Source organism: Drosophila grimshawi, unplaced genomic scaffold (assembly GCF_018153295.1).
Source record: "Drosophila grimshawi isolate 15287-2541.00 unplaced genomic scaffold, ASM1815329v1 contig_1377, whole genome shotgun sequence".
NCBI lineage: Eukaryota > Metazoa > Arthropoda > Insecta > Diptera > Drosophilidae > Drosophila > Drosophila grimshawi.
Genome location: NW_025062900.1, coordinates 5,497,522 through 5,517,679, shown reverse-complemented (window position 1 = coordinate 5,517,679; position 20,158 = coordinate 5,497,522). Strand labels below are relative to the sequence as shown.

The window sequence follows — 20,158 nt, the reverse complement described above, 5'->3', positions numbered from 1 at the left end:
AAATTATACGGAACAGCAGCAGCAGCAGCAGCAGCAAGTCAAGCATTTGGAGGAGGAAGCGGAGCAGAAAACGGAAGAGGAGAAGAAGGTGGAGCAGGAATAAAAATAGGTAGACGAGAAGGAGCAGCAGGAGGAGCAGAAGAAAGAAGAGGAGAAGGTGAAGGAAGAGAAGGAGGAGCAGGATCAGAAGTAAGAGCAGAAGGAGTAAGAGCAGGAATAAAAGCAAAAGGAGGAGCAGGAGTAGATAAAGGAAAAAGAGAGAAAGGAGCACGAATAGGACAGGGGAACAGGAGGAGCAGCCTGAGGGCCATCTGAAGCATCATTCCAAGGAGCAGCTCAAGCACCATTCCAAGCAGCACCTCTAGCATCAGCAGAAGTCTCTTGATACTCATCTCAAGTGTCGACAAACAAAAGCCAACAACAACCAACAACAAATTCAACAAAGACACAAAATCAAAGTAGACTTTTACAACAATAAATTCAATTCAACTAACAAATTTGCTGTGAATGTTTTTTAAGCATTGTTATTGGCAACAGTTATTGGCAACAGTTATTGGCAACAGTTATTGGCAACAGTTATTGGCATCAGTTATTGGCAAGCAACATATTTTTTGGCAACATGTCTGACGTGGAATTGGAGCAAGTGTCGCCAACGCAGCAACAATGTCGCACAAATCCCCGCAATAGTTCACCAGATGGCAAACAAATGGTAATTGGTCGTCCATTGATCCAATGCTGTCCGTTGATGGATGGCGTCGAGGACGATTGGACGTGGAGTAAACGTCATCGCTCGAAGGAGGTGGTGCTGAGTGGTACCGATTTTCGCACCGTACACTTTCATCCCAATTGGAGCAAGGGCACCGCCGGCATCCAGGGCAAGCGTGCTTTGAACAATGGTCGCTACTATTGGGAGCTGCATGTGTCGCAGCGTGTCTTTGGCACCTCCATCATGTTTGGCATCGGCACCAAGTCCTGTCGCCTGCACGCCAACGCCTTCCGCAACATGCTCGGCGAGAATCAGCACGGATGGGGACTCTCCCACAAGGGTAAATAAATAATTAATACTCACATATCACATATTTATCACTTATTTGCCGCATCTTCCGCATTTTCATTCAATAGGCGTTCTTTGGCACAAGGGCGTCGCTTTACTGTATACGAAACGCTTTCGCGAAAATCATCCCACACAAATTGGTGTCCTCTTCGATGGCATTGAGGGCACCTTGACCTACTACAAGGATGGCAAGTGCCTGGGCGTCGCCTTCAGGGGCCTGGATAAGGTAAGCGAAAAATACAAGCTAAAACTTATCACAACATTAATTTATTAACATTAAATACAATTAAAAGGCAGTTTGGCATAATTTAATCAACAGCAAATAATGCTCTCTTTAACTGAAGGCCATTTACATTTCTGCTATAATCCTTAAAGCAGGATTTCAGTTTCAATTTATCACTGCAATTTTCCCTTATTTAATAATTAAGAAAAAATAACTTTTATTTATCTGCTCCAAGACAAATAATCGTCTCTTAGTTAACGTCTCCATCTGTTCAGCAGAAACCCATTATTCTGTCTAAGTTACCTACTCCATCGGCATCCAACAAAATTATATCACTTACTTTATTATAAGCATAAAAACTACATGCTGAGCAAGTACAGGTGTTTAGATTTGCATATCTTTCAAGAAAAAACTTATTAAGAATATTTTCATATATTTTTTTAATGCATATTCAAAAGTCCAAGCAGCCGAAAGATCCCCTTAAGAATTCGATGCGTAATCTACCCTTTGTAGTCGTTGTAGCTTCAATTCCATAACACATCTCATTCATTTTTCATAAGCAGTTAAAGTAAAGTAAGAACTCTATAAACTATTTTACTTAGTAATGCAGAAAGTATGAATTGCAGAATGTTTTTTTAACCACGCGTTAGGGGTTGTAAACGGAATTGTATTCGACTCTATTTACCAAGATAGACTATTTTATTTCCCCAAACACCGAAAAATGTATAGCATATTTATATTCAAAATATAATCATTTATATATTCAAAATATAGAAAGTTTACAACATGACTTATTCTAGAATATATATAACAACTTTAAGCATAAACAAATAAATATATTTTCTTTTTCACTACACAAATTGGAAGGAGACAGTAAAACAGATTAGAAACCATTACATCTAAGAAATATGTATTTAGACATCTGTGCTTGACTTGGTAGCTTTAGTGTACAACTCTGCAAAAAAGAGCATTACTAGGTAATCAGTTACAGAATGCCTTCGCTAATGAGCGATTCCATTCGCTGCTGGGCAGGGACTATATATATACAATATGCAAAATTAAAATATACTAAATACACTTTGCAACATATTTTTCTCGCAGGTGACTGAGCCGCTTTATCCCATTGTCTGCTCGACGGCCGCCAAGACGGAGATGACACTGAAGTGTGCTCGTCGTGAGTTTGTCAATCTGCAGGATCGATGTCGGGCGGTGATAATGCGTAAATTGCGAACCGCTGGCAATGTGGAGAAATTGAAGTTGCCCCTGTCGATTAGTGAATATTTGGGCGAGGTGATCGATGATATGGAGCCACTGCGTCAGGTAGACAACTATGATATATTGTGTGACTTTTAGAGGTGTCTATGACGATCCCTGATACTTATTATAGGTAAATGGGGATGACATGTACATGATAAACTTAGATTTAGAAACTTAAGTCGATGAGCCCGTGAAACTCAGTTTTGTGCCATAGTTTGCGGGACGCTCTAATCATGATGATGTTGAAAAGCGAAGAAGGCAAGAATGATTTCACGTAAATCTCAATTTGTTTCGCAGTACTTAATAATATGCAATGTGAACTTAATCAATTTCACAACATTTTTATTTTGTTTCTAGCTTCTTCTTTTTTGTTGTTGAAATTGTAGCAAAAATGTTTCCGGTAATAGGCCAATTAGGTGCAATATTTGTGATATAAGACAGAGGCAACATTCTTGTGCATCTGACGGATGGCAAAGCAAAAACCAAAAACACAACCTTAAAAGCATAAATTCTAATCTATTATTATACTATATATTATATATATATATATATATATATTTTCGTACGAGTGTGAAAATCTAGTCAAAGAATTAAACACGCTGCTTCAACTTTGTGGAACCCCCAAAAATGTGTACAATATAAATGAATTCGTGGTAGCCTCTTTGTAGTCAGCTAATAATATTTAATAAATGTTATAAATCTTTATGTATATGAAAAACATTTGCAGTTACAAACAGTTTCTCAAAATTCTAGTCGAAATATGTAAAATGTAATCATTCCAATACGATCTCCAACAATAGCACTTAAGAGCTTGACGAAGATCAATGTATTCCAATATTGTAAATGGTAAATATTTTTATATCTTAAGTACTTATACGAAAACAAATATATGGCCTCAAGCACCAAAAAAAAACAAAACAGACAAATAATTTAGTAAAAATTATTTATGTATTCATATTGTAGATTATTCCTTCTTTTTTTTGGTGTCTATATTAAATTACTACAATAAATATTTATGATTGCAAACTTTCGAATACAAAATATGTATATTCAATTTGCAAGAATAAAATATATACGAGAATATTTACTAACTAAATTAATAAATTAATACAATACTAAGCACAGATTCTCTAGCAGTTTTCGTGATATGAATACAAATTGAAAATTGGATTACAGCTCATCGGTCAGGTGTTGTAAGTTTTGTATATGATCTCCATAATCGGTTGCCTCACTGCCGACGAATATGTCGTAATTGTTCAGGATTTCCAGATAGGACAAACGATCGTCGTGATCCTCATCCGTGGAGACAAACAGATGATCAACCTCATCATCGGCAATGACCGTATTACTCGGCACAATCCACGAGATTACCTACAAAGAAAATTAGACTTTAGCTAAACTCAAAGTGGTCTTAAATCAAGGAGGTTTATGGTTACCTCATTGCCTGTCAATACGCCATCGCCGTTCGCATCGTGCTCCTTGTCGAAACGTTCCTTTTCCGTGATTAGCCACTCCTTGTCATGATGCTTGGCCGAGTCGCCGACAAACTCCTGGAAATCGATTTTGCCATCATGATTGAGATCCTTGTCTTGCATCGTGTGCTCCAGCAGCACCGGCAACATATGTGGATGCTCCTCGGGATTCTGGAAGTACACATATTCGTCGAGACTGAGCATTCCATCCTTGTTGGTATCGGCTGCATTGAACAGTTCCTTGTCTTGTTTAATCATTCGCTGCTCCTCTTCGTAGCTGTCGAAGTCGATGACATCCTTCTTGAAGTTCTCATCCTCCATGGCGTACGTGTCCTGCAAATACTCTTTCCAACTAATCAAATCATCCTGATCCTGTTCGATTTCCTCAAAACGATCCGCAGCCTCCTCCTCTGATAATTTTCTGTGCAAACATAAGAAAACATTTATTATAAAATATGGAAATTAACGACTTGGATCACACAAAGACATGCTGCTGGCAGGCGGCTTAGCAGAAAGGCATTAGTTTTCAAGGATGTTGAAATGTGCAGCAAAGGGTTAGCTGAGCCAGGTTAATCAACGAACAACACTCACTTAAAGGACCTTAATATCCACGCTTTCAGTTCGTGCCGATCGACAAACTCATCATGATTCAAATCCATCATTCGGACAAGTATCGCCAGGCGTCGCTTGGACTCTTCCGGTGTCAGTGTATCAAATTCCTGGGCATCTTTCGTATTGCCTTTATTGGGGGTAACATAAAAAATTTGTATGTGTAAGCATGGGAAACAACAGCGCTGAGAGCATTAAGCAAGACAAAACAAGAGTGATCCAATCTGTGGCAGATCGACTAGACGATGCCCTGTTAAAGCTGCTTTCTATGGATACATTTTGCTGCGTAACTTAAAGAACTGAAATCGATGTCTAGATGGATTCTTCTTGGAAAATGATTTAAGTATTCTTTAAACTCTTTAAACTTTATTGCATTCTGATTGACTCTTCTTGAAAAATAATACATGTATTACTATAAACATTTAATTGTCCAGATTGACTCTTCTTTACAAAGATCAATTTTATGACACCCATCTATAACCATTTCTAATAATTACAGGGTATAACAAATGGTCATCATTCACACAGCACGAAGAGCACGTGTGCACACAATAGAAACAACAACAGGCAATCGAATTGACGTGTTTCCTACAAAATCCCAAATATTAAATGTAAATAATGAGCAGCAATTTATGATTTCTATGAACAGTGAAGAAACCTCGAAATAAAAAAAAAAACCAAAACCATAATTTATTAAACATAAAAATAAATTCGGTTTGACGAAAATGAAATGCCTCTCTATTAAACAGACAAAAAATAGAGCTATAGTTAGCAATATGAAAAATTAGTTCAAGGTTTATAGTATTTAGTTAAATATCTAGGAATATCATTTGTGGAATTGTTAGACTGCAACAAATTACATGACCAAAATGTAAATACCCCTTGCTAGTGTATACCATATGTTGCGATCTAAAAGCAATACGTGAGTCAGACCATCCCCGACCCGGTCGCAGCATCATCCACCCTTACCTATAATGGCCTCGTGATCAAACTCCACATTGTGTTCGCCATCATCGCCATGATGATGGGCATCCCTCGGTATAAAGATGCCGTCCTTGACACGCTCCTTGCTCGTGTGCTTCTCGTGCTTGTGACTATTCGCCACAGCTCCGATGGCGGGCATGGGTCCGACAGCAGCCAGTATTCCAAGTGTGCACAGCAACATTGGCCATATGGATAAATTTCTGGGCATTTTTGTTATTTATTTTTTGATTCGTTTGATTTGTTTATATGGCACTTGAAACGAATTCTTTGCGTTTAACGTTTTTATTTGTTGCTCGCTGTTTGCACGTCCGAAACAGACTGAGAAATTTGTATTTGGTGGAATCTTCTGATGTGGGATGCTGCGTGTGTACACACACACATTCACGCACACACACACTAGCTCAAACACACTCAGTAGTAAGGCACTTGAGATTGTAGCCGGCAGCGCGACACGTAATAGCCAAAAAGGCAATTCTATTGAACTCCAATGAACCCAGTCAATGAATTTGCGTAACCTGAAATTATATACATATACATGTATGTATAATATGTATATATATGCATGTTTATCCAATACACATTCCAAATTATATGTTTAGCTTACCAGCTGTTTGGGCCCTTCGCACGTATTTGTTAGCATACAGCGCATAATCGAATAAATCTGTGCAGTCTGAGCATTTGAGCATTAATGTCACATTCGCATTATATTATTATATTATATTATATTATATTATAATTGCAAGCATTGAAACAATTATTTACTTAAGGGAGGCTCGTCAAAGCGAACGCATCTGTTCGCAGCAATCGTGCAGCAAATAATGTTATCGATATATCGATATCTACGGTGCTGGTTTCTGCATTGCTAGTGGGAACAGTGAATCGATTGATGGACACATCACTAGCAATTGTGTTATTGCAAAATAACATTTTCGCCAAATAGCGCGGATTGTTAGATAAAACATAAACAGTAAACACATAGAAGTTCAAAATTAAACGCCAGTTGAAGCGAACAACACATTCCGACAGTCAACAACTGTGTCGGTGTATATGTGTGTGTGCGAGTGTGTGTGTGCAGCAAAGGTGAGTTAGTTAAATCAAGGAAATAAAATAAGGCAGCAGACGATTTTTGTGATTAATTTCAAATGACATCATTTAGCAGCAACTAAAATGTAGCGTTTCATTTATGACTCGCGCATTTATTTATTTTTGTTTGTTTTTTGTGTGCGCCAAACACGCATAAAGGATACAAGCGAAAGGGTGCAGCCGAAATGTATATATGTATGTGTGTGTAAGTGGATGGATGTTTATGGTGCCAATTAGCAGCAGGCTTTTGCGTTGGAGTTGTTGACCGGCTCTATTTTTGACTAACTGTGTATGCATATATTAACTTAGTATTTCCAGGCGTAATTATAGCCTGTATGGAGTTGTAAACATGCAACTGGTCAGTGTCTGTGCGTGCGTGTGTGTGGCTTTTTCTAGAGTTGGGAAACGTATCGTGTTTTCTTCCGTGACACTAATACGCAGTTAGAAATTGACTACAGCGTATGACGTGTTTAATGGGCACAAGCATAAAAAACACTGCAAAAATGAATTTCAAATTGCTTACAGTAGCGCAAAAGAAAAATGATAATAAAAAAAAGCAATAAAAAAAACTGTGTAAGTTGTGTGTTGAGCGTACATGTTTCTTCGTACACACTTTTTCAACACGCTCCCATCTCAAACTCTCTCCATAGTTATTGTTTGTGGAGGGATTGGTTTTTTTTCTTTTGATCTATTTGAGTGCGCATTGCTTACATTTTGTGGCTTAATCCAATCATTGCTAACCCTTACAGAGAGAGAGCGACGCAACGTGAGCTCTCCATTAATAATAAACAGCAAACGCAAACAAACTAACAACAACAGCTTCTACTATTAACACTTGCACGGGAAAACCTGCAAAGCTCCGCAAACGAAAATCAGTCGTGAGCCAGCCTTCAGTCGGCACAGCAGTTAGCTTTTGGTCGTGCTACAAAATTTGTCACTTTTTTCGGTCTCGACGAGTTTGAACCGGTTTACATTTGGCAACGAACCCCGCCCGCATCTAATTAATAGTTAAAATCTACAATTAAACAAAAAAATATACAAAATAGAAGAAGAAGCAATATCAAATGCCGTACATTATCATACGAGGTAATTTAGCCTCGTACAGTCACAAATATCCATGGCGTGTGCTCGTCTCTGGCTTGAAAGGTAATTCAACAATGACAAGTAAAAGTAGAGCTCCCTCTCTCTCTCACTCACTCCCACTGTCCCAGTAGATACCGATACACTTATTACAGTTATATTTCATATGGTTTCACTGTCGATTCAATATTGATGGGCAGTTGTCTGTTTGGTTTTTTTTTTATTGTGCGACACAATTTAAGTGGGCTTCGTCACATGTGTATCCACTTACACACACACACACACACGCATGCACACCACCCACAAAATTTTAAGTGTTGGCTTGATTTTCTTTTATTGTCGGTTATTCCACTATTTCACACATACTTTTTGAATGGTCCGTCCTTGACTGGACTTTGTGTATGTGAATTGCCTGTTCCTCTACAGTGGCATCCAAAAAATGAGTACATGCTGCACTTAACACTTATCACTGTTGATCTATCGCATGAGCAACGGTTGTAATGTAATTTACAGTTAATTTGCACACCTGTGATTATCGATTGTTTTTATAGCCTTAAAAATAACACTCAAATATTTGCAAAAACGCCAAAGAGAATAAGTTGCATTTTATAAATTTGTTTACACATGTTTTTTGTTTTCGTTGTTATCAATCAAACCTTTTTCTCTCTACTTCCTATTATTATGCATGGAAAAGAGACAACAATAATTGGTGTTTACTCATTTTACGCTAATTTTTAAGAAAAAAACCGGTTGGCAAACGTTCAACAATGAACTCATTGGGAGAGAGTATTCAGCCATCGGAGTGCATGAGAAGGAAGTAATTGCTAAAACTCTCTCTCTCCCTCTATTCCCTACACACACACTCTCCCCCTCTCTCTCTCTCTCTCTATCTTAGTTGTATTGTGGTTTGTATCGCACATTGAGTCAGTTTCGTTTTGTTTCGCGCCGAGTGCGGTTGAATTTTGCCTGTAGATTATTGTACGGTGAGGCATTCCCACACACACACACACACACACACAAACACTCACACACACACGCATATGTTAGCACACAGATTTGGACATATTTAAAGTTCATATTTACTTCAGATGTTTTTTTTTTTTTTTTTTTTTTGAAAAGTCAATGCACTGTGTAATTTTTCCATAGCTGCTGTATATGTTTCATAACAAATTAATAAATAAATAAATAAGCTTCGTTGCACTTTTGTTAAAACAATGGTAAAATAAAAAAAACGCTAGGGAATTGGTTGCTGTTTAATTAGCACAAGCATTCACATAAAACAAAATCCCAATACACACACACAGAGTCCGGCGGAAAGCGGCCGGGGGGCTGACGTCATTCACTGCTCCCCAAACAGCGATTTTCATTATTATTATTTTGTTTTTATCTTTGTTGAGCGCCTGTCATACTCTGTCTTAACTGTATAAACACCGCAAATTAAACAATATTAAGCCCAGTAGAATACAAAAAAACAAATTACGATAAGAGCTTTTTAACGGAACAAGAAATATTCTTTTTTTGACGTTTTTGCAGCTGACGACATCGAGCAGTTGAACAAGTTTTCATGTGGCGGCTACAGCGATGAGTCCACAATTGTCTATTTAGTGCATCCTTGTCGCATTCTGTCAGCCTTAGAGGTAAGTCATCACTTTCGGATAAGTATTCCAATAGGCATAAACACACGGCAAGCAGAAGTAAGCGCGTCTTTCTGATTCGAAGTCACTGAAAGTCGAATTCATTTCAAGTTCGAAATTTCGAATTCTACCAATTAGCCACCAATTTACATAATTAAAGCAGTTTTATTGTTTTTTTTTTTCGCATAACCAAATATGTGAAACTCGTCCAGCCCACTTAAAAATAGAAAAAAAAAAATTAATTTTAACATGACTAATTTTAGTTGTATTTTATTTTTGCAGATTTTGGGTTTTCGCGTTGTGGCCAGTTCATCGACGGCCGTTAAGCAGGACTACAACGAGTATATGTGGACGATGCGCAAGGATTTCGACGAACCAGAACCAGAATCCGAGTCCGTATCCGTTGTCCGTGAGAATCTATCGAATATTGGTCGTGAGGCGGCCAGTTTAGCCAACTATCACAAAGTTGATTCGCCCGAGTAAATGTTTAACGCATCAACTCCCTTCGCATAGTGTATTTTTCTCTCCTTTTTTATTTTCTCTGTGTGAATCTGTGTGTGTGTATCCATGTGTTTGTTTGTGGCAAAAAAGAAAACTATAGCAACGTAAAAAACCTAAACATTTCCTGTGAAAGCCTCGCAATTTTTTTTAGTTTGTAGTTATTGGTGAAAAACGAGCAAAGTATGAGCGATAATCAGGCAGCGCTAGCGCCAAAGGAATCATCAACAAATTGCGAGTGTACGCCACAACAGCAACAACAACAACAACAGCAGCCAGCAGCATTGCAACCGTCGTCGGCATCCCTTGGCGCCACAGTTGCTGCAGCTGGTTGTGCCACAAATGTTGTAACCATACCGGTGCCCATTCTCCAAACCGAGGGTAATTTTGCATACGTCACCGTTAAGGGTTCTCTACACGATTATACGTGCACCGTTTTTGGCCTAAATCAGGCCGAAGTGCAGGCGTTATCCACGAGACTCTCGGTCAAGCCGTGTGTGAATGGTGTGCTGATCCCAGTGCCACCGATGGTGATGCTGAACACCCTGGCACAGCTCAGCTACAAGGTTGTCTGCAGTTGCGGCGAGGCCGAAATCTGTTGGACTATGCAACGTGAGGTTTAAAAAAAAAAAAAAAACTAAGAAAAAAAACTCATCTTCGATCATCATCATCTCAACAAACATTTGCTGAGTATACTTATCATCAGACGAACAAAATAAAACTAAAAAAAAAAACTAAATAAATAAAATAACAAAAATGGATCAGCATAGTCCCGATAAGTGCAGGTGCCACAAGCAATCGCTGCCGGCACAGCAAACACTCAGCGATATGGATTTCGATAGAGGCATTTGGAATGCAGGTGAGCCGCCAAACTACACAAACAAAATAATACCTTTGCTACAACACACTCTGATTCACAACTGAACACACAAGGGCGTGTCTGATTGATTAGCAAGGCTTTATTCACTAGCCAAACAAACTTTTCCACTGTCAAATTTTTGTCAAAGGCAATTTTTTATACACTCTGCAAAAAAATCGAACCGAATTTTAGTATTTTGGCAAGCAAAGTCACGTTTATATTAGATTTTTTTTGTTGGATTGTTAAAATTATTTTCTTAATTCAGAAATTATTTCTAAAATACAAGAAAAACTTGCTAGTTTTCAGAGTGACTTTTTGTCCGAGTGTAGAACATGGTTTGGCATCTATTTGAACACCACATCTATATCATATATACTTACTGATCTGTGCCTTTTATCCCACAGCTATCTACAACGATGTGGACCGTGTGCGCGAGTTTATAAAGAAGGGGCAGGCAATGGCGCGCGATGATTGCGATTACACCGCGCTGCATTATGCGGCACGCAATGGCAACGAGGAAATCTGCAAGCTGCTGCTCGACGAAGGCAAGGTGGATGTGAATGTAGTGACCAAGGGCGGGGCCACAGCACTCCATCGGGCGGCCATGATGGGTAAGCAATCAATTCCCATTTCAAAATTATAACACTAAAGCTTAACACACATTTTGCAGGCCACCTGAATATTGTCAAGTTGCTGGTAGCGCAGCCAAAGATTAATCTGTTGCTGCAAGATGAGAGCGGACAGAGTGCGTTGCATCGTGCCGCATTGCGGGGACAGTTGGAGGTGTGTCGCTTTCTATTGAAAAAGGAGCCTGGCCTTAAGCTACTCAAGGATGAGAAAGACAAAATTGCATTTGAGTATATTATGGAGAATGCCAATGATGATTTCAAGCTGCTTCTAAAGCCCTAAACTAGAAAAAAAAACCTTTGTAGCCTTATAAGTTTGATCTAATGTCCAATTGGCAGCAAATTGAACCCAAAATTGTTATGGTATTTGTTATCATATATATAATATATATGCTTTATAGGGCAATTAATTCATTCTTAGTATATATATCGTGTCAGACTGTAAAGTGTAAGCGTAAAAATGTTTAAAAACAAAAGAAACAAATATCCCTCTGCATATTTTTTAAAATTGTTTCATATCTCTTTAATATTTGTTTATATTGTAACACAAAAAAATAACAAAAAAAAAAATTGAAATTCAAATAACTTTCTAATGAAAACGAATTCAAGTAGAATTATTGCAATGGTTAACCGAAATTTGCATTTGAGAAGATGTAAAACTTTGGCATTGTCTCGAGCCTAATGCATATTAAAAAAATACATATAGTTTACATACAGATTACATATATTAAATATGTATACATCATTGATATATCCTCTTATTGTTGTAATGAAATATGGTAAATACTAGTTTGCCCATAAAATACTAATTGTGTACTTTTCTTCTTATTTTTGTTGCTGTTGTTCTTGTTGTTGTTTTTGTTGGATAACTGTTGTTCAACTAGAAATATTTAAAATTCACTTGCTACAAAGTCCAAGGGGGGCAATATACAAACTACAGATACTCTATCTATGCTACACATACACACATATACTAAATAAATACTAGAAATTGCACACATTTCTCGCGCCATTTATGTTCGTTGCTAATCCCACGAGTCCACGGATCGGACTATCCGTCCGGTTAATTTCGTGCCACTCAACATGGGCATCTCGGCAAAATCGCTGACATATTTCTTGAGGGTACTCGGCATGCACAGCTGCTCCTCGACAATGCGAGCTATCGTCGAACTCTGCGCCGTCGGCGAATATTTCACATGGAGTTTCGTATTCATTTGGAGCGCCTTCAGCAGTTGCTGTCGTATCACCTGGCGGGACAGGGATTGGAGTGTCCTTGGCTCTGTGCTCAACTGACGCATATCCTGATCGAAGGCCCAACGGGCCGGGTCTGTGATCTTCAGTTCGTCACTCGTATCGGTGGGCGGGGGAAATCGGAAACCAATATGTTCTGGAAGTAAACCAAGTGCATAGGTCAATATAATCGCAATTTTACCAGGATATACCCTGCAGTCAGCTGTTAGATATGCTCTATTATTAATGCCAAATTTCTCTTTAAGAATTTTCCGTAGAATTGCTTTAATTTCTTATCATTAAATATATATATATATATATATATATATATATATATATATATATATATATATATATATATATATATATATATTCCTAAATGGTAGTAATGAGATCAATTTGAGCATATACTTTCGAATATAACTTGGCTGTTGCTTATCCGATCTTAATGAATTTTGTACAGTTGATCAAAAATATGCCAATGTATAATATACATCAATCAGAAGACGATGCAGTTTAAATTGTAGATTTTACTGCAATTGGAAATCGATATATATCGATATATGCAAATAAAATGAAGTAAACTTGATCTGCCAGGGGTATATGAGAACTTATATTCAAAATTTGAAGTCTCCAGCTGTAATAGTCTCTGAAATTCGCAAACGGACATGACTATATCGACTATCAGCTGTTGATCTTGATTAATCGTTAATTGATCGGCGAAGCTGTCCACTGCCTGTTACATAAACTTGCACAAAACCATGATACTCATTTTAAGAGAGTGCGGGGTATTACAAATTAAAGTATAGATCTAAGGCTTACTTAACAACTTGGCGAATGCCAAACTGCGTGATGAGCAGTGGTTGCACAGCTCCTCGACGACATACTCGCCACAGATCTGGGAGAGATTGCAGCCCTCGCGCAGCAGCAGCTGGGCAATGTCCAAGCGCTGCAGGCCGATGGCCCGGGCCAACGGTGTTTCGCTGTAAACAAAGCCACAGACAAAGGTGGGCGCCTTGAAGCAGTACAGATCCCGTCGAGCGCTGGCCAACTTGGCCAGCAGGACACGCAGAATGGCACGAAACTGATCGACATCCTCGATTTGCTGGACGGCAAAGAGCAGCAAACCCTCGTCGTGAGCATCCGTATAGAGGCCCAAGCGACGCTGCTCCACCGCCTGATCCAAGAGGAACTCCAGCATCTCGGGCAACTGCTGATGTATGGCCAGCATGATGGGCGTTAGATTTTCGCAGTCGCGCAAGCTCAAGTTATCGCCATGCTGGAGCAGCAGCTCGACCATATCCCGATCCGCCTGATCCGGACCCATACACTGATGCAGCAAATGATGGGAGGGCAGCCGCCGGGCACCCCTCTCCAGCAGCAGCTTGGCCAACTCTCGATGCCGGCCGAGGGCGGCAAACGAGAGCGCCGTACTGCCATCCTTATCCTGCAGATTGATGCGTGCACCACGCTCAATCAGCTCCCGCGCCAACTCCTGCAGGCCACACACAATCGCCGTCATCAACGGAGTTTCACCCTCGTCATCCGTTTCGTTGATATTGATATTAGTTTGGAGCAGGAGATGAGCCGCTTCGCTGCTCCGATTCTCGATGGCCAGATGCAGTGCCGTCTTGCCATCACTCAGTGTGCGGGAGTTGACCAGAGCACCATGTTGAATCAGCTGCCGAGTGACCTCCACATAACCGGCACCCACATGCAACGGTGTATAGCCCTCACTGTTGACCACATTGATGGGTGCCTGATGCTTGAGCAGCACACGGACACACTCCGCATGCCCCCAGGCGGCGGCATAGTGCAGCGGAGTGGCCAAATCCGAGTCATACAAATGCGGATCCTGTTGGCGGCAGTTCAGGCAGCACTGCGTCAAAAATTCACCCGTATTCTCAAAAGTCTTGGCATAATAATGATATAGTTGTGAATCGTCGCCGAGTCCTGTTCCGCCTCCGCCACCGCCTCCGCCTCCTTCTCCCTCTGACCAGCTTTCGCCTTCAAATTCATCCACCCATTCCAGCTTCTCCATGCCCTCGGGCGTGCTCTCAATCTCCAGGTTATCCGTGTGAGCTGCGATAATGAAAACCAAGTACTTGTTGTAAATGTATTTTTAGAAGAGATACACAATCTATATTTAACTTTTTTGTGTTTTTGTTTTTCAGTTGCTCTCCAAAGAATTACAGTCAATCAAGTGTCAGCAAAGAAGTTATGAGCTGAGCTGAGCACTCAGCGCACTCTTCTTGAGCAGCTTGTCTACTTGAACTCCAGAAATGCACTGAGACGGCCCCAAAACCCAAAATATATTTTACGATGCACTCAAAGTTTTTCGTCGGATGTTATCAAAAGAAAGTCAAATAATTCAACCGGTTCTCGTTGTAGTTTTACCTTTACTTTTATCTTTCTTGCTGGCCTTCTATTCTTTGCGTCGAAATGCATTATGTATTTGGGTCATTGACAGCACAGCAACACTATGCTACAAAGGTCAAGGTTCAATGCAGCTGAAGATCATTTAGTGGGAAATTGATAAGAAAAGTCTGAGCGAAATCTTAAGTTCTAGTACAGCAAAAATATAAAAGTTCCTTTGAAAGTTTTGTTTTCTTTTTTTTCAAGTCTCGATTGACTCTTTCATATTCCGGAATAAGTATTTATAATTATTGATTTGAAAATCGAACGTTAACTTTACAAAAATAAGAAAACATTTTTTTTATGAAATACAAAAAATAATATAATATTAACAGTTATTTAAAGATTTGGTTTATTGTTGATTTTTTGATAACATCTTCTTAGAGCTTAAATATATTTTTTGCTGGCTTTAGGTCAATTGTTTTTCTTTAATCATTACAAAAATTTAGTGCGTAGAATTTTAAATTTATGATTTTAGATAAGTTGATTAAAATAATGATAAATAAATTTAGTTAAATCAAGTAGGTGCTTATCTAGTTATCTATATAAAATAGTTATCTGATCGGACTAGCTCAAAAATATGTACTGCCTGCAGCAAAAAATGTATATTCCAAGTTTTGTGAAGATATCTTTACAACTGACTCGACTAGTGCTACTGATCATGAATATATATACAATTTTTTGTCGGATATATCTTCTTCAACATACATAATACTCACTGCAAGGGTAGAGAAAGAAAACAATATAAGAGTTGTTTACTGAATGTTGTTGTTTTAAAACTGCTCTCCAATGCTGATATGAACAATTTTAAAATTCTTGGAACAAAGGAGAATTTTCGGGGGCGGATTTGAGACGTTGGCAACAACCCCCTAATTGATTTTCTGCCCGACCAGCTGTTGCCCATGAACCATGAACGATGAACTCGATTAACGACGCCTCGAATCCCATTCCAAGCATTTCAGCCGGTCCAACTTACCGCTCTGCGGGAAAATATTTAGTTGCGGTTCCTCGCAGGATTGCACCAGTAGCTCGAGGAGTTCGGCATCGCCCAGCAGGGCAGCGGTGCCAACAGCTGTCCGTCCGCACGTGGACGAGACATAGGTGGCCTGTGCACCGTCAATGATGCAGTTGAGTGCCTGGCCAAAGTCACCGCTGTGCACGGCACTCAGCAAACGCTCGTTGAGATCATAGGAAAGCATATTTCCATTGATTGAAACTATTGCAACTCAAAATCAGCAAAATCAGCTGCAAATTGCAAAAATGAATGAAAATTAAAGGACAAAGCAGCTGCAGTCCAAAATGCTGAACACTGTCGGGAAAAGCGCACGAAAAGAGACTGAAACCGGACGGAAACCAACCCAAAGGCACTGAAACTGAAAAAACCCACCACCCGCTGTGGCACACGTCGAATGAGAGCGCGCCTGAGAGAGAAAGAGAGAGAGAGCAACAGAGAGACTGAGCGAGAGAGTGACTGACTTGAAGTTACCCTGTATACAGTTCGAAATTTAAGATATAAATATAAATATAAGTACACAAATCAGAATAGAAAGTTCAAAATTTCGCTTCGCTGTGTGTAGTTGCAGCAGCATTTTTACACACAGGCATTTATTATTTGTTTTGTATTATTGTTGCGACTCGCTATCAATTTGTAAGATTAACTAAACTACTTGATCTCCTTGGTTTCCTTGGCATTCTGAAGTGCTTCCGTGATGAAAAGTTTAGCCAGCGACTGAGAGCAGAATTGGGCAATGTGCTGCGCATGCGTATTGATTTGGCCCGATGTAATTGTGGCCGTTAACCTGGCCGGCACCGGCATCGGACGGAACTGCTTGATGACCTCCTCCTCGGGCACAGTGGGTTCGCCCTTGGAAGTGCGCACAGCATTCTCTGCCGCCAATTTGGCCAGAGCCCGATGTTTTTCCTGTTTTAATTAAATATTTTTCAAATTTAAAATAGATTTCTTTCAATTAGAGCACAACAAATATTTACCGTATCCTGCTTGAAGACGACCTGCTGGTATTTGTTATAGCGGACCGACTCCTGATACAGTTCATCGACACGCTCGATCAGGCTGCGCATATGATTCTCCAGCACCGAAGCGGTGCCAAGATCCAGAAAATTGTGTCCCTTATCCTCTGGCAGCAGTTCGTTCAGCTCGCTCATCATGATATTGGTCAGCGGCGAATTCTTAATGACAATGGGAATCTCAGCAAAGAGGCTCTCGTAACCGACTTTAAGGGTGCGGAATGCCTCCGGGGTGAAATCACTATCCTTGTACATTTGTATGGCCTGCGGTGTCAGGCGATAGGCCTTCAGGCAGAGGAAACCCCTGGATGACTTCTGTGTGTCGTAGACAACCACAACGGACTCCTCGATGCTGGTCTGATAATGATACTGCGATTCGAGCAGTGCCAGCGATAGGCTGTTGCCCACATCGGAGCTCTGATACCAGCCCACATGCAGATGGTCGACATTGACGCGTCGCAGGTGACGCATCACCGTCAGCTGATACGTCTCATCGTCCATGGTCTCATCGCCGCTCTTGGGGAATGGAAAGCAATTGGTAATTTCCAGGCACTTGTCCACGACGAGACCGAGCAGGGCGCCCTGGGCCAAATCCATGTTGCTCGACTCCTCATGGCAATGCTTTACCATTTTCATAACGGCCTGCAGAGCGAGAAATTTGATATATATAAACAAAGAACATTAATAAACGTGAAACAAGTCGTGAGTGAGGCTCGTGTTCGTGATGAAATGTGCTCCTCCCTAGTTACATCTATTTCTACGCGCTCTTCTCTAGTTACAATTCCTTATCCGCTGCAACGCGCTCTTCTCTAGCTGCAATTCCTTATCCGTTGCTACGCGCTCTTCTCTTTAAGCGCTACAACGCGCCCTCTTCACTGCGCTCATTTGCCAACGCACTGATGCTCTCTTGCTCACACACACATATGCAAAACAACAGTCGTGTTCAGCGCGTGGCATTAAGAACACTTTTTACACCCTTTATAGTTGCACATTTTGTTAGGTCTCGCTTTTGCCGTCGCCTATGCACTTAATTAATAACTTACCAGGCCATCACATTGTACATAATTGATGGTATTTTCGGTATCCTCAGTGCGAGCATGACGGGCGCCGCGGTTTGCCATTTTGACGACGATGAAAGAGAAAAGACGTGAAGTTGGTCGCAGACAAACACACCGTTGTTGTGCAACACCGTTCACAGGCCAGCTAGTCCAAGTTTTGCAACACTAGCAATAATCAGCTGTTGCACCGCGATAACAACATAAAATAAAAGGGGAAAAAATGATTTTGTTTACTTAGTTTCTTCGACAAAATTGAACTGCTGAGTTTGTCAAAAATCTCGAAAAACAAAAACAATCAGAGCTGATAGCAACGCCAACACCCAGACTGGAGCTACAGTTAGCAACCAGTTAAATTTACTAGGTTAGTTGCAACTAGAAGACGCTGGCAAGTAAAACATAAAGCAGCTAAAAAATGACTAATTGGCGTGAATTATTTCCCACCAAACTGACCTTCATCATATTTCTGTTGTATATGTCATTATTCATTGGCCAAGGTATGCGTGTTAAATTACTTGTACGTATTATTACTAATGCACAACTGCTTTTGACAGGCATATTTGTGACCGCTTCGCAGGATTCAAATAACTCCTATAGCTACAATACCGTAACTGTTGTCCTGCTCACCGAAGTACTCAAATTGTTCATATCTGCGTGCCTCTATTGCAGAGAGTAAGTGTGTGATAGGGAAACATACGCGACCCATTAAGAAATCGTGTTTTTTCTTATCTTCTGTAGCAATTAATACATTTACTATCGTATTACAAACTAAACCATGATTATCTTTTCTTTTTAGAAATGATTTCCGTTCACTGTTGCGGAATGTGCACAAGGATCGCAGCGTGTTGGGCCTTTATATGGTGCCCGCATTTCTCTATTGTCTCTACAATAATCTGGCCTTTGTTAATCTGGCCACATTCGATCCGACAACGTATTATTTGCTACTCCAGCTAAGGGTCGTCGTCACCGGCATTCTATTCCAGATCATATTCAAAAAGTATTTGACACAGCGCCAATGGATCTCATTGATACTCCTAACACTCGGCTGCATGTTAAAACAGGTGGATTTGAATCGATTTTATAATGATGCCAATGATGATAGTGAAGCAGCTGCAATCCAGGGAGTTGGAGCTGCTGCAACGAATGTCACGCAAACAAATGTCGCAAAAACGGTAGGCAAAAATATGACCGGATTTGATTTTAGTATTAGTGCCGTTTTCATACTGGCACAAACAATTTGCTCTTGTCTTGCTGGCGTCTACAACGAGTATCTGCTGAAGGAAAAAGGTGCCGATGTGAATATCTTTGTGCAGAATGTCTTTATGTATATGGATTCGATTGTTTGCAATGCGTTTATTTTGCTGATGCGTGGTGAACTTTTGGATGCATTTAGTGCTCACAATTTGGGCAGCATAATGCGCTTCAGTGTAGTCATCATAATTGTGAATAATGCTGCAATTGGCATTGTGACGAGTTTCTTTTTAAAGTATATGAACTCCATACTGAAGACATTTGCCAGCGCCTTGGAGCTGCTCTTTACGGCCGTCTTGTGTTATTTCCTATTTGCCATACCGATTTATATGAATACTGCGCTGGCAATCGCTGTTGTTTCGTATGCCATCTATTTGTATACACAGAGTCCGGTTGTCAATCTCGGCAAAGTGCGTCCTTTAGCGAGCATATCCGAGGCGACCTCCAATCAAAAGACTAAAGAGAAAGAAGACAGACACCGTCTGCTGAATGAGCAAGGTGATACAGATCTGGAGATGGATAGTGTAGTCTAAAAACATATGTGTATATATGTATTTCATAGTTGTAAGCTTCGTTTCTATTTGTGTAAATAGGTCGCGTGGACAAATGTGCCTCTTAAAATAATTGAGAAAAAAAGAATTTCTTGTATATCGTATCTGCGTACGTACGTCGCTTATGTATTTATGTATGTGTATATAGCGTTTCCTTTCTAGATATTTTCTAAAATTAAAAAAACAATTGACAGAGTTGTATATACATTTGTATTTTTTTATCTATTGCGTTTTGTGAAAATTGCACAATAG

At 39.9% G+C, this 20,158-nt stretch overlaps 8 protein-coding genes across 11 annotated transcripts; 5 read left to right on the top strand and 3 right to left on the bottom strand.

The window, feature by feature from the left end:
- The first annotated feature begins 14 nt into the window (after positions 1-14).
- LOC6561514 (SPRY domain-containing SOCS box protein 3) lies at positions 15-3,428 on the top strand. 2 transcript variants are annotated; one of them, XR_004365128.2, is made up of 5 exons: positions 15-1,046; positions 1,123-1,280; positions 2,379-2,597; positions 2,665-2,808; positions 2,892-3,428. XR_004365128.2 is itself a non-coding variant. In XM_001988977.3 (4 exons), the coding sequence occupies exons 1-4, from the start codon at positions 620-622 to the stop codon at positions 2,710-2,712; spliced, it is 852 nt and encodes a 283-aa protein (XP_001989013.1). In that variant the 5' UTR covers positions 15-619; the 3' UTR covers positions 2,713-2,859. The 2 variants fall into 2 exon arrangements, 1 of the variants encoding a protein (XP_001989013.1); XM_001988977.3 differs by lacking the exon at positions 2,892-3,428 and having other exon boundaries at positions 2,665-2,859.
- A 32-nt stretch (positions 3,429-3,460) lies between these two features.
- On the bottom strand, positions 3,461-6,382 carry LOC6561515 (reticulocalbin-2). Its single transcript, XM_001988978.3, has 5 exons — positions 6,204-6,382; positions 5,585-6,114; positions 4,598-4,745; positions 3,971-4,427; positions 3,461-3,905 (listed from the first exon to the last, which is right to left on the bottom strand). Exons 2-5 carry the CDS (start codon positions 5,805-5,807, stop codon positions 3,705-3,707), a joined length of 1,029 nt encoding a protein of 342 aa, XP_001989014.1. The 5' UTR covers positions 5,808-6,114; positions 6,204-6,382; the 3' UTR covers positions 3,461-3,704.
- A 1,033-nt stretch (positions 6,383-7,415) lies between these two features.
- On the top strand, positions 7,416-9,902 carry LOC6561516. Its single transcript, XM_032735820.2, has 3 exons — positions 7,416-7,828; positions 9,296-9,399; positions 9,679-9,902. The coding sequence occupies exons 1-3, from the start codon at positions 7,747-7,749 to the stop codon at positions 9,877-9,879; spliced, it is 387 nt and encodes a 128-aa protein (XP_032591711.1). The 5' UTR covers positions 7,416-7,746; the 3' UTR covers positions 9,880-9,902.
- A 177-nt stretch (positions 9,903-10,079) lies between these two features.
- LOC116805232 lies at positions 10,080-10,517 on the top strand. Its single transcript, XM_043214440.1, has one exon. It carries the CDS (start codon positions 10,080-10,082, stop codon positions 10,515-10,517), a length of 438 nt encoding a protein of 145 aa, XP_043070375.1.
- Positions 10,518-10,650: 133 nt separating this feature from the next.
- LOC6561517 (ankyrin repeat domain-containing protein 39) lies at positions 10,651-12,207 on the top strand. Its single transcript, XM_032735817.2, has 3 exons — positions 10,651-10,753; positions 11,158-11,364; positions 11,424-12,207. Exons 1-3 carry the CDS (start codon positions 10,651-10,653, stop codon positions 11,660-11,662), a joined length of 549 nt encoding a protein of 182 aa, XP_032591708.1. The 3' UTR covers positions 11,663-12,207.
- A 10-nt stretch (positions 12,208-12,217) lies between these two features.
- On the bottom strand, positions 12,218-16,462 carry LOC6562303 (ankyrin repeat, PH and SEC7 domain containing protein secG). Of its 3 annotated transcripts, none has more exons than XM_001988981.3 (3): positions 16,001-16,462; positions 13,432-14,691; positions 12,218-12,766 (listed from the first exon to the last, which is right to left on the bottom strand). In XM_001988981.3, the coding sequence occupies exons 1-3, from the start codon at positions 16,221-16,223 to the stop codon at positions 12,405-12,407; spliced, it is 1,845 nt and encodes a 614-aa protein (XP_001989017.1). In that variant the 5' UTR covers positions 16,224-16,462; the 3' UTR covers positions 12,218-12,404. The 3 variants fall into 3 exon arrangements, with proteins under 3 accessions (XP_001989017.1, XP_032591706.1, XP_032591707.1); XM_032735815.1 differs by lacking the exon at positions 16,001-16,462 and adding an exon at positions 15,007-15,247; XM_032735816.1 differs by lacking the exon at positions 16,001-16,462 and adding an exon at positions 14,761-14,869.
- Positions 16,463-16,581: 119 nt separating this feature from the next.
- LOC6562304 (eukaryotic translation initiation factor 3 subunit H) lies at positions 16,582-18,231 on the bottom strand. The gene is made up of 3 exons (XM_001988982.2): positions 18,093-18,231; positions 17,014-17,691; positions 16,582-16,945 (listed from the first exon to the last, which is right to left on the bottom strand). The coding sequence occupies exons 1-3, from the start codon at positions 18,168-18,170 to the stop codon at positions 16,688-16,690; spliced, it is 1,014 nt and encodes a 337-aa protein (XP_001989018.1). The 5' UTR covers positions 18,171-18,231; the 3' UTR covers positions 16,582-16,687.
- Positions 18,232-18,279: 48 nt separating this feature from the next.
- Positions 18,280-20,107, top strand: LOC6562305 (UDP-galactose transporter senju). The gene is made up of 3 exons (XM_001988983.2): positions 18,280-18,601; positions 18,659-18,776; positions 18,901-20,107. The coding sequence occupies exons 1-3, from the start codon at positions 18,520-18,522 to the stop codon at positions 19,886-19,888; spliced, it is 1,188 nt and encodes a 395-aa protein (XP_001989019.1). The 5' UTR covers positions 18,280-18,519; the 3' UTR covers positions 19,889-20,107.
- The last annotated feature ends 51 nt before the right edge of the window (positions 20,108-20,158 follow it).